This window comes from Nicotiana tabacum, unplaced genomic scaffold (assembly GCF_000715075.1).
Source record: "Nicotiana tabacum cultivar K326 unplaced genomic scaffold, ASM71507v2 Un00098, whole genome shotgun sequence".
NCBI classification, from domain to species: domain Eukaryota; kingdom Viridiplantae; phylum Streptophyta; class Magnoliopsida; order Solanales; family Solanaceae; genus Nicotiana; species Nicotiana tabacum.
The window spans coordinates 80,605-93,927 of record NW_027438336.1 but is presented as its reverse complement, the minus strand read 5'-3'; the positions used below and the strand labels follow the sequence as shown (position 1 = coordinate 93,927).

General features: G+C 27.3%; 1 protein-coding gene across 1 annotated transcript; it reads left to right on the top strand.

Annotated features, from left to right (window-relative positions):
• The first annotated feature begins 9,461 nt into the window (after positions 1–9,461).
• On the top strand, positions 9,462–10,637 carry LOC142178965 (uncharacterized). The gene has a single exon (XM_075248785.1). The coding sequence runs from the start codon at positions 9,462–9,464 to the stop codon at positions 10,635–10,637; it is 1,176 nt and encodes a 391-aa protein (XP_075104886.1).
• Positions 10,638–13,323: the final 2,686 nt, after the last annotated feature.

The following is a 13,323-nucleotide window of genomic DNA, read 5'->3' as shown; positions in this document are numbered from 1 at the left end:
ACACAAGATGATCATATAAAATTATTAAAAAAATTCATACATATTATAGAAAACTCTGGTATAAGCTTAAGCAAAACCAAAGCAGAAATTATGAAGAATCAGATAGAATTTTTAGGAATACAAATAGATAAAAATGGAATAAAAATGCAAACACATATAGTACAAAAAATAATCAATCTTGATGAAAACATAGATACAAAAAAGAAATTACAATCATTTTTAGGATTAGTAAACCAAGTAAGAGAATATATACCTAAATTAGCAGAAAACCTAAAACCTTTACAGAAAAAACTAAAAAAGGATGTAGAATATGGGTTCGATGAAAAAGACAAGGAACAAATAAGAAAGATTAAAATATTGTGTAAAAAACTACCAAAATTATACTTCCCAGATGAAAATAAGAAATTTACTTATATTGTAGAAACAGATTCGAGTAATCATAGTTATGGAGGAGTTCTTAAATATAAATATGATAAAGAAAAAATAGAACATCATTGCAGGTATTATTCAGGATCATATACGGAACCACAGGAAAAATGGAAGATAAATAGAAAAGAATTATTTGCATTATATAAATGTTTATTAGCATTTGAACCATATATAGTTTACAACAGATTTATTGTAAGAATAGATAATACCCAAGTAAAATGGTGGATAACCAGAAAAGTACAAGATTCAGTTACAACAAAAGAAATACGCAGACTGGTATTAAATATATTAAACTTTACATTTACAATTGAAGTAATTACTACTAACAAGAATGTTGTTGCAGATTACTTGTCAAGACAAAGCTACCCAAACTGACCCAGATAATACAATGAAAAATCTACTCTTAGCCATGACTACACTTTGTAAGAAAGTGGAAAGTATGGATGAAGAGATATAGATAATAAGAAAAACAGCTAGTAGTCAGCAGCATGACTCAAAAAATACGGAGATAAGACGATCGGAAGTCTCTAAAATTCCAGAGCTAGAAGGTGACGTTGAGAAACACCTAAAAACTCATAACAGTTTGTTAAATACAATTGCAGGAAGCAGCACAGCTAGCATTTCATCTGCAAAGAAGAAGGAAGAAATTAAACCTAGATACACAAATATAAATATGAACAATTTATTTTCAAAACCATTCGTACAGAAAAATATCCAAAATACCCAGAAAAAAATCTTCCTACCACCTCAGATAAATACCTACAAAGAAAGTTTGAACCAAGCCAAAAAGACATACAACCATATAACCCGTACATATATAGACAATATACTCAAAATACAAAACTTTTTAAACAAAAACCCAAGATCCCAAACTACCCAGAATCCAAATGAAGATTACATTACCCATTATCTAACAGGATATAATAAATTAGTAGCCCTACCAAATACAAATGCAAAACTAATAGCTACTTGCTACAATTATGGACTATTGGATACTGTATATACACAAACAGGACAGGAGATAGCTACCATACCAGAATTACACAAAGCATTTATGCAATACAAAAGAATAACTAAAGGAACATTATTCTATATACGATTTTATTCAGCTACAGCAGAGATATTATACGAAGAGATAAAGCCTATCATACAAGTTATCAAGATCGAGCTTACAAGAGAAATGCTCGTACCAGAAAAAATAGAAGAACAAGAAGAGATAGAAAAAATAAATATTCCAGACTTTTATGCAAATAAAAGGATTATTGGAATATCCACTATACTATATGAGCTAGCAAACAACTACCTAAATCAGAATGCGATTTGGAGTTATTATTCAAGAGAACAAATAATGATATATTCAAATTGCAGAGATATACGAGAAGCAGATATGGAAGAATTAAGACAATGGGTGATAGTGAAGATAGTATATATGAAATATCAGATACAGATGACGAAATAGATAATGAAATAGGAATAGAAGATAATGAAATCCAATGACTGAAAAAGAAATAGAAGTAATAACACGGGAAGAATATAAAGATGAAGAATCCTCGGAACAAAAGATTATATTTGATAATAATATATTCGAACAAATAAAAGAAAAAGAATTAGACCTCAGTGGTTTTTCATCCATATTTACATCTCCTGTATTTATTTCTACATTTTTTATTTTTTCTATATTTTCTAAAAGTTCTGTATATGTTTCACTTATTTCACTTGATTCTGACTTTTGGTCATCTATATTATTATCTATTTCTTCAATTCTAGGAATTTCTTCTGGTTGTAATATTTGGTTAAATTTATTTATCTCATCTGTTAATTCTATTTCTTTATTTTTCTCTCTTTGCTTGTTTTCATATAATGCTTTTAACATGTTTAATTCTTTTTCTAATACTATAATTTTTGTGTTTTTAGTTTCTTCTAATTGTTGTATTTCCTTGTTTGCTTGATTTTTAATAATTTCAATTTCTTTTTTCTTATCAATTTCCTCATTTTCTTTAATTACTCTCGTCATAGCTGTCAAGCTATCTTCTAATCTTGCTGTTTCCTTTTCTATCATTAGGTATAATTGATCTCCTATTTTTTTTATATCTTCTGCCTAAATTTGAAAATATTATTTTTATTTTCAATCCATCTTGGTTTTCATATGTCTTTTCATCTATAACAAATTCTTCTTTATTCATTTTTCTTAACCTATAGCTCTGATACCATTTTTACGGTCTTATTCTTATTATTTAATTTCATTTATAATTCAAGTCAAATGAAAAGGCTTTTTCATAATATTCTTTTTGTAGTGGAATTAATCTAATTATTTCTTTTAAGCTTTCTAATATATATTCTATATATTCTATATCTTGGGTTCTTTGGTATTCTTCTATATTGGTTTTTACTAAATTTGTTAGTAATATTATGTTGTCGGTAGTTTGTTGCCAATATTGTAGGTATATATTATTCATTATGTGTTATCAGAATATAGATCTAATTCATATAAGTCTATTTCTGGTATAATTAATTCTGTCCAATTTTGATCCATTATTTCTATTATTTCAAAAGTAAGTTATTTCTCATAGATTATTCTTCTTACATCATTATCAATATTTTTCAGTATATATAGTATAAGTATCTTATAACTAAGATCATCTTCTATTAAGTAAGTGTTCATTTTATCATATGATTTGCTAAATATATTCCTTTTAATCTCTATGTCTATTATCCTTATTCATCATATCATAATAAGTTATTTTAATCATCTTTTCTGGTCACTACCATGACTTTCTGCTTCAATCAGTTACCCTAACAGCGCCTCAACTTTGTTTACTCCCCTAAACGGCCTTCCTGCCTACCGGTTTCAACCTTAGGATGCATAGTCTGGGCTTACCTACTCTTAGCATATTTTCATGGCAAACTTTCTCAAGATGATTTCTATAACAGTACTATTATATGATGGATAATTATAATTTACAAGAGATTATCAGGAATATAATAACTTAGCTATTCATAATTATAATATGACATACCTGTTCTTGTAGGTTCTTGATATCTTCTTGTTGATCCATAGCTTTTCTGTGTTTTTATCTTGGAGTATATTTTAGAGAGAGAAGTATTTGGATGCCTGAAGATGCAGCCTGTTTTTTATTCATAATCGTAAGGCTATTTAAAGATTACATAAATGACTCTTACTATTCATGAACGACCTTTACTGTTCATGAAACTGACTCTTACTATTCATGAACGACCTTTACTGTTCATGAAACTGACTCTTACTATTCATGAACGACCTTTACTGTTCATGAAACTGACTCTTACTTTTACAAAGTAAAGACCTATTTACTTTACGACTTTTACAAAAAAACAAAATAACATTATTTTACAAAAAGAAAAGAATCTAATAACTCTTTTACTTTATCTTGTCTTCCATAGTTTATTTTGTCGTTTCCTTCTCGATTATTCCAGTTGTACGTCTGGAACAATGTTATCTTCTCCTTTGCATTTTGAGCATATGTGGTCTGGATATTTGTGACTGATTAGCTTGCAATATCTTGTTAACAGATCTGGAGAGATGAAATTTGTCCTTATAGCTCTTGTGGTTGTAGGTTGTTCTGGCTTTACTATCTTCACTATCTAGTTCATAATCTATATATTCTATCTGCATATATTCTTCATCATCAATTATGATTTCGTTTATTTGTTTTTTCTTTTGGTTTTTAGGTGCTTTACAGTCTTTAGCTATATGTCCTAATTTTCCACGGTTATAACAAGTACATTATGTTGGTTTCTTTTTTGGCCTAAATGATCTTTTAGTCTGATAATTTTTTACATAATATCTTTTTCTTGGTTTTTTATTTTCATATTTTGACCTATATTTATTATATTTCTTTGTTTTCCATTTTTTATTATATTTATCTGTACATCCAAATTGTGGTGCTGTTTTATTTTTACAACATCTTAAGTTTTTTATTAATATTTTTTCTATTTTTGTTTCTTCTTTATATTTTTCACATAATTGTACAAACCATTGTTGTAGAAATTTTATCCTAGCTCCTAAAGTATCTGTTAATCCTGCTTCATTTCAGTCTTTTATTATCTTAGAATTAAAAGGTTCTGGTAATTTTGGGATGAAAAGACATATGAAAACCAAGATGGATTGAAAATAAAAATAATATTTTCAAATTTAGGCAGAAGATATAAAAAAATAGAAGATCAATTATACCTAATAATAGAAAAGGAAACAGCAAGATTAGAAGATAGCTTGACAGCTATGACGAGAGTAATTAAAGAAAATGAGGAAATTGATAAGAAAAAAGAAATTGAAATTATTAAAAATCAAACAAACAAGGAAATACAACAATTAGAAGAAACTAAAAACACAAAAATTATAGCATTAGAAAAAGAATTAAACATGTTAAAAGCATTATATGAAAACAAGCAAAGAGAGAAAAATAAGAAATAGAATTAACAGATGAGATAAATAAATTTAAACAAATATTACAACCAGAAGAAATTCCTAGAATTGAAGAAATAGATAACAATATAGATGACCAAAAGTCAGAATCAAGTGAAATAAGTGAAACATATACAGAACTTTTAGAAAATATAGAAAAAATAAAAAATATAGAAATAAATACAGGAGATGTAAATATGGATGAAAAACCTAGTACATCAGGTGTAAAAAATCCAAAAGGATTAAACCCAAATTATTATACGGTTAACTATGAACAATTTGATAGGAATAATACACTATGGGATAGTAGACTAAACAGGAAATGGACACCAAAACCAATATCTGAACAATATAATTTTTTAGATTTAGATTGCGTAGCAGATATAAATAAAACAATCCAACTATGGATAGGATATATATCTAAACAATTGGTAGATAATAAAATAGGAATGGCAGAAACACCAGGATATATAGAAAGATCACTCATAGGAACAGCAAAATTATGGTTACATAATTTAACAAAAGAAAGTATAGATACCTTAAGAAGTAATAAAAAATTTAATGATGAAATAGCAATAACAAATATAGAAATACTATACAAATATGAAATAGCCATAAGAAACGAATTTAGTAGTATGACTACAGAAATTGAAGAACAAAATAAGGAAAAACAAATAAATAGAAATCTAATAACAAAATTAGCAATATGTAATATGTGCTATATAGACGAATATACTTGTGCATTTAGAGAATATTACTATAAAGGAACATATAATACAGAAGAAGGCAGAGAAATAAGAAAATCATATTTCACAAAATTACCAGAACCTTTTAATTCTAAGATAATAAAAGACTGGAATGAAGCAGGATTAACAGATACTTTAGGAGCTAGGATAAAATTTCTACAACAATGGTTTGTACAATTATGTGAAAAATATAAAGAAGAAACAAAAATAGAAAAAATATTAATAAAAAACTTAAGATGTTGTAAAAATAAAACAGCACCACAATTTGGATGTACAGATAAATATAATAAAAAATGGAAAACAAAGAAATATAATAAATATAGGTCAAAATATAAAAATAAAAAACAAAGAAAAAGATATTATGTAAAAAATTATCAGACTAAAAGATCATTTAGGCCAAAAAAGAAACCAACAGAATGTACTTGTTATAACTGTGGAAAATTAGGACATATAGCTAAAGACTGTAAAGCACCTAAAAACCAAAAGAAAAACCAAATAAACGAAATCATAATTGATGATGAAGAATATATGTAGATAGAATATATAGATTATGAACTAGATAGTGAAGATAGTATATATGAAATATCAGATACAGATGACGAAATAGATAATGAAATAGGAATAGAAGATAATGAAATTCAATGACTGAAAAAGAAATAGAAGTAATAACACGGGAAGAATATAAAGATGAAGAATCCTCGGAACAAAAGATTATATTTGATAATAATATATTCGAACAAATAAAAGGAAAAGAATTAGACCTCAGTGTCGAAAAAATATTTGAAGTACCTATAATAAAAAATTGGTTCAAAAGACAAAGAGAAGAATACTACGTAGTTAGCCAAAAAGAACATATAATTGACTGTAAATATACAAAAGGAAAAGCCAAAATATCAATAATAAACAAAAGAATAATAAATAAAGAAATACAAGATATAAAGGCAAAAAACCCAATTAAATATGTACACCTAGGAGGAACTGAAATATTAATAAAAGCATGTTTTAGGGAAGGAATAGATACCCCTATAGAAATATATTTAGCAGATGATAGAATAATCCAACCTATAGAAAAAAGCATAATAAGTGCAATAAAAGGAAATCTTATATATCAAAAATTTAAATTCATAATAAGTGCCAATTATTCAATAGCAATAAACGATAGGAATATAGATAAATCATTAGTATTATACTGAAAAATGTCAGGAATAGAATTAACACCTGGAAGCAAGATATTTACAGCTAGATGTAAAAACCTATACGTCTTAACAACAAAACATAAAATAGCAGCAAAAAATAAAATTAATAAAATCAAAATAGAAAATCCGTATGAAAGAATAGTTACAGTTATTGACAATAATGAATATAGCTATAAAGAAATTGACATGGAAGAAGATTTAGAAATAGTAAAAGAAAGATAAAGTACATCAAGTATACCAAACCAATTAACTTATGAAACACCAACATCATCAAGAATAAGTACATCAAGAAGAGAATATATAATCCCAAAAAATTTAATAAGAAACACAAAAGAAAAAATAAATCCATACCACTACTATATAACTGGAATCATGGAACAAAGAAAATATCAAATATTAATAAATACAGGACAAGAAGAAAACTATATCACAAGAGAATTAGTAACAGAAACTGAAATAATAACTACTGAACAATTATGCCCTGAATTACCTAAAGAATTAATAATAAATGAAGAAATAACAGAAAAAGAAATAATTATTGGAGGAATACCTTTAATAATACAATTTAAAATATGTCAAGAAAATGAAAACGAAAATATTACACTAGGAATAAAATGGTTAGAAAAGGTAAAACCATACAGTCTAGGAGATAAACAATTAACCATAACATACAAAGATAAGAAAATAGTAATAAAAAGAGCAGAAGAATGAAAATATATATACTCGCAAAAATCATAGTAGAAGGATATTATAATAGATACTATACACCAATGATAGATACAGGAGCAGAAGCTAATATATGTAAATATAATTGTTTACCAACGGATAAATGCGAAAAATTAAAAATACCTATGGTAGTAACAGGATTTAATAATGAAGAAAGTATGATTAACTACAAAGCCAAGAACGTAAAAATACAAATATGGGATAAAATACTAACTATAGAAGAAATATATAACTTTGAATTCACTACGAAAGATATGTTACTAGGAATGACATTCTTAGAGAAATTATACCCACACATAATAACAAAAACACACTGGTGGTTTACCACACCATGTAAAAATAAAGTAGGAGCAAAAAGAGTAAATAATAAACAACGAAAAAATACAGAATGGATACGAGGAAATGAAAAAATCACACAAAAATTAGAAAATATAAATAAAAATACAACTACTCAATTAGAAATTATTATATTTACAATAGACAAAGTAAAAATAATCCAGAAAGAATTAGAAAAATTATATAATGATAACCCTCTACAAGGATGGAATAAACATAAGACAAAAATAAAAATAGAACTAATCGAAGAAAATAGTATAATAATACAAAAACCCTTAAAATATAACTTTGATGACTTTACAGAATTTAAAATGCATATAAAAGAATTATTAGATAACAAGTATATACAAGAAAGTAATAGTAAACGTACAAGTCCAGCATTTATAGTAAATAAACATAGTGAACAAAAAAGAGGAAAAAGCAGAATGGTTATAGATTACCGAAATTTAAATGCAAAAACTAAAACATATAATTACCCAATACCCAACAAGATATTAAAAATAAGACAAATCCAAGGATATAACTACTTTAGTAAATTTGACTGTAAATCAGGATTTAACCATCTAAAACTAGAAGATGAATCTAAAAAACTAACAGCATTTACAGTACCACAAGGATTTTATGAATGGAATATTTTACCATTTGGATATAAAAATGCACCAGGAAGATACCAACATTTTATGGATAATTATTTTAACCAACTAGAAAATTGTATAGTATATATAGATGATATATTACTATATTCAAGAACACAAGATGATCATATAAAATTATTAAAAAAATTCATACATATTATAGAAAACTCTGGTATAAGCTTAAGCAAAACCAAAGCAGAAATTATGAAGAATCAGATAGAATTTTTAGGAATACAAATAGATAAAAATGGAATAAAAATGCAAACACATATAGTACAAAAAATAATCAATCTTGATGAAAACATAGATACAAAAAAGAAATTACAATCATTTTTAGGATTAGTAAACCAAGTAAGAGAATATATACCTAAATTAGCAGAAAACCTAAAACCTTTACAGAAAAAACTAAAAAAGGATGTAGAATATGGGTTCGATGAAAAAGACAAGGAACAAATAAGAAAGATTAAAATATTGTGTAAAAAACTACCAAAATTATACTTCCCAGATGAAATTAAGAAATTTACTTATATTGTAGAAACAGATTCGAGTAATCATAGTTATGGAGGAGTTCTTAAATATAAATATGATAAAGAAAAAATAGAACATCATTGCAGGTATTATTCAGGATCTTATACGGAACCACAAGAAAAATGGGAGATAAATAGAAAAGAATTATTTGCATTATATAAATATTTATTAGCATTTGAACCATATATAGTTTACAACAGATTTATTGTAAGAACAGATAATACCCAAGTAAAATGGTGGATAACCAGAAAAGTACAAGATTCAGTTACAACAAAAGAAATACGCAGACTGGTATTAAATATATTAAACTTTATATTTACAATTGAAGTAATTACTACTAACAAGAATGTTGTTGCAGATTTCTTGTCAAGATAAAGCTACCCAAACTGACCCAGATAATACAATGGAAAATCTACTCTTAGCCATGACGACACTTTGTAAGAAAGTGGAAAGTATGGATGAAGAGATACAGATAATAAGAAAAACAGCGAGTAGTCAGCAACATGACTCAAAAAATGCGGAGATAAGACGATCGGAAGTCTCTAAAATTCCAGAGCTAGAAGGTGACGTTGAGAAACACCTAAAAACTCATAACAGTTTGTTAAATACAATTGCAGGAAGCAGCACAGCTAGCATTTCATCTGCAAAGAAGAAGGAAGAAAATAAACCTAGATACACAAATATAAATATGAACAATTTATTTTCAAAACCATTCGTACAGAAAAATATGCAAAATACCCAGAAAGAAATATTCCTACCACCTCAGATAAATACCTACAAAGAAAGTTTGAACCAAGCCAAAAAGACATACAACCATATAACCCGTACATATATAGACAATATACACAAAATACAAAACTTTTTAAACAAAAACCCAAGATCCCAAACTACCCAGAATCCAAATGAAGATTACATTACCCATTATCTAACAGGATATAATAAATTAGTAGCCCTACCAAATACAAATGCAAAACTAATAGCTACTTGCTACAATTATGGACTATTGGATACTGTATATACACAAACAGGACAGGAGATAGCTACCATACCAGAATTACACAAAGCATTTATGCAATACAAAAGAATAACTAAAGGAACATTATTCTATATACGATTTTATTCAGCTACAGCAGAGATATTATACGAAGAGATAAAGCCTATCATACAAGTTATCAAGATCGGGCTTATAAGAGAAATGCTCGTACCAGAAAAAATAGAAGAACAAGAAGAGATAGAAAAAATAAATATTCCAGACTTTTATGCAAATAAAAGGATTATTGGAATATCCACTATACTAAATGAGCTAGCAAACAACTACCTAAATCAGAATGCGATTTGGAGTTATTATTCAAGAGAACAAACAATGATATATTCAAATTGCAGAGATATACGAGAAGCAGATATGGAAGAATTAAGACAATGGGTCTTAAGTCTTTTAAAGCCAGAACAACCTACAACCACAAGAACTATAAGGACAAATTTCATCTCTCCAGATCTGTTAACAAGATATTGCAAGCTAATCAGTCACAAATATCCAGACCACATATGCTCAAAATGCAAAGGAGAAGATAACATTGTTCCAGACGTACATCTGGAATAATCGAGAAGGAAAATAATGTTATTTTGTTTTTTGTAAAAGTCGTAAAGTAAATAGGTCTTTACTATGTAAAAGTAAGAGTCAGTTTCATGAACAGTAAAGGTCGTTCATGAATAGTAAGAGTCAGTTTCATGAACAGTAAAGGTCGTTCATGAATAGTAAGAGTCAGTTTCATGAACAGTAAAGGTCGTTCATGAATAGTAAGAGTCATTTATGTAATCTTTAAATAGCCTTACGATTATGAATAAAAAACAGGCTGCATCTTCAGGCATCCAAATACTTCTCTCTCTAAAATATACTCCAAGATAAAAACACAGAAAAGCTATGGATCAACAAGAAGATATCAAGAACCTACAAGAACAGGTATGTCATATTATAATTATGAATAGCTAAGTTATTATATTCCTGATAATCTCTTGTAAATTATAATTATCCATCATATAATAGTACTGTTATAGAAATCATCTTGAGAAAGTTTGCCATGAAAATATGCTAAGAGTAGGTAAGCCCAGACTATGCATCCTAAGGTTGAAACCGGTAGGCAGGAAGGCCGTTTAGGGGAGTAAACAAAGTTGAGGCGCTGTTAGGGTAACTGATTGAAGCAGAAAGTCATGGTAGTGACCAGAAAAGATGATTAAAATAACTTATTATGATATGATGAATAAGGATAACAGACATAGAGATTAAAAGGAATATGTTTAGCAAATCATATGATAAAATGAACACTTACTTAATAGATGATGATCTTAGTTATAAGATACTTATACTATATATACTGAAAAATATTGATAATGATGTAAGAAGAATAATCTATGAGAAATTACTTACTTTTGAAATAATAGAAATAATGGATCAAAATTGGACAGAATTAATTATACCAGAAATAGACTTATATGAATTAGATCTATATAATCTGATAACACATAATGAATAATATATACCTACAATATTGGCAACAAACTACCGACAACATAATATTACTAACAAATTTAGTAAAAACCAATATAGAAGAATACCAAAGAACCCAAGATATAGAATATATAGAATATATATTAGAAAGCTTAAAAGAAATAATTAGATTAATTCCACTACAAAAAGAATATTATGAAAAAGCCTTTTCATTTGACTTGAATTATAAATGAAATTAAATAATAAGAATAAGACCGTAAAAATGGTATCTGAGCTATAGGTTAAGAAAAATGAATAAAGAAGAATTTGCTATTTTACACCTGATGTACTAGGTTTTTCATCCATATTTACATCTCCTGTATTTATTTCTACATTTTTTATTTTTTCTATATTTTTTAAAAGTTCTGTATATGTTTCACTTATTTCACTTGATTCTGACTTTTGGTCATCTATATTGTTATCTATTTCTTCAATTCTAGGAATTTTTTCTGGTTGTAATATTTGTTTAAATTTATTTATCTCATCTGTTAATTCTATTTCTTTATTTTTCTCTCTTTGCTTGTTTTCATATAATGCTTTTAACATGTTTAATTCTTTTTCTAATGCTAAGAAGAGATATACGAGAAGCAGATATGGAAGAATTAAGACAATGGGTCTTAAGTTTTTTAAAGCCAGAACAACCTACAACCACAAGAGCTATAAGGACAAATTTCATCTCTCCAGATCTGTTAACAAGATATTGCAAGCTAATCAGTCACAAATATCCAGACCACATATGCTCAAAATGCAAAGGAGAAGATAACATTGTTCCAGACGTACATCTGGAATAATCGAGAAGGAAACGACAAAATAAACTATGGCAGACAAGATAAAGTAAAAGAGTTATTAGATTCTTTTCTTTTTGTAAAATAATGTTATTTTGTTTTTTGTAAAAGTCGTAAAGTAAATAGGTCTTTACTTTGTAAAAGTAAGAGTCAGTTTCATGAACAGTAAAGGTCGTTCATGAATAGTAAGAGTCAGTTTCATGAACAGTAAAGGTCGTTCATGAATAGTAAGAGTCATTTATGTAATCTTTAAATAGCCTTACGATTATGAATAAAAAATAGGCTGCATCTTCAGGCATCCAAATACTTCTCTCTCTAAAATATACTCCAAGATAAAAACACAGAAAAGCTATGGATCAACAAGAAGATATCAAGAACCTACAAGAACAGGTATGTCATATTATAATTATGAATAGCTAAGTTATTATATTCCTGATAATCTCTTGTAAATTATAATTATCCATCATATAATAGTACTGTTATAGAAATCATCTTGAGAAAGTTTGCCATGAAAATATGCTAAGAGTAGGTAAGCCCAGACTATGCATCCTAAGGTTGAAACCGGTAGGCAGGAAGGCCGTTTAGGGGAGTAAACAAAGTTGAGGCGCTGTTAGGGTAACTGATTGAAGCAGAAAGTCATGGTAGTGACCAGAAAAGATGATTAAAATAACTTATTATGATATGATGAATAAGGATAATAGACATAGAGATTAAAAGGAATATGTTTAGCAAATCATATGATAAAATGAACACTTACTTAATAGATGATGATCTTAGTTATAAGATACTTATACTATATATACTGAAAAATATTGATAATGATGTAAGAAGAATAATCTATGAGAAATTACTTACTTTTGAAATAATAGAAATAATGAATCAAAATTGGACAGAATTAATTATACCAGAAATAGACTTATATGAATTAGATCTATATAATCTGATAACACATAATG

Bases quoted from the DNA above. Each gene is read 5' to 3' on its own strand.
- LOC142178965 (XM_075248785.1), top strand. From the start codon at position 9,462: ATGACGACACTTTGTAAGAAAGTGGAAAGTATGGATGAAGAGATACAG.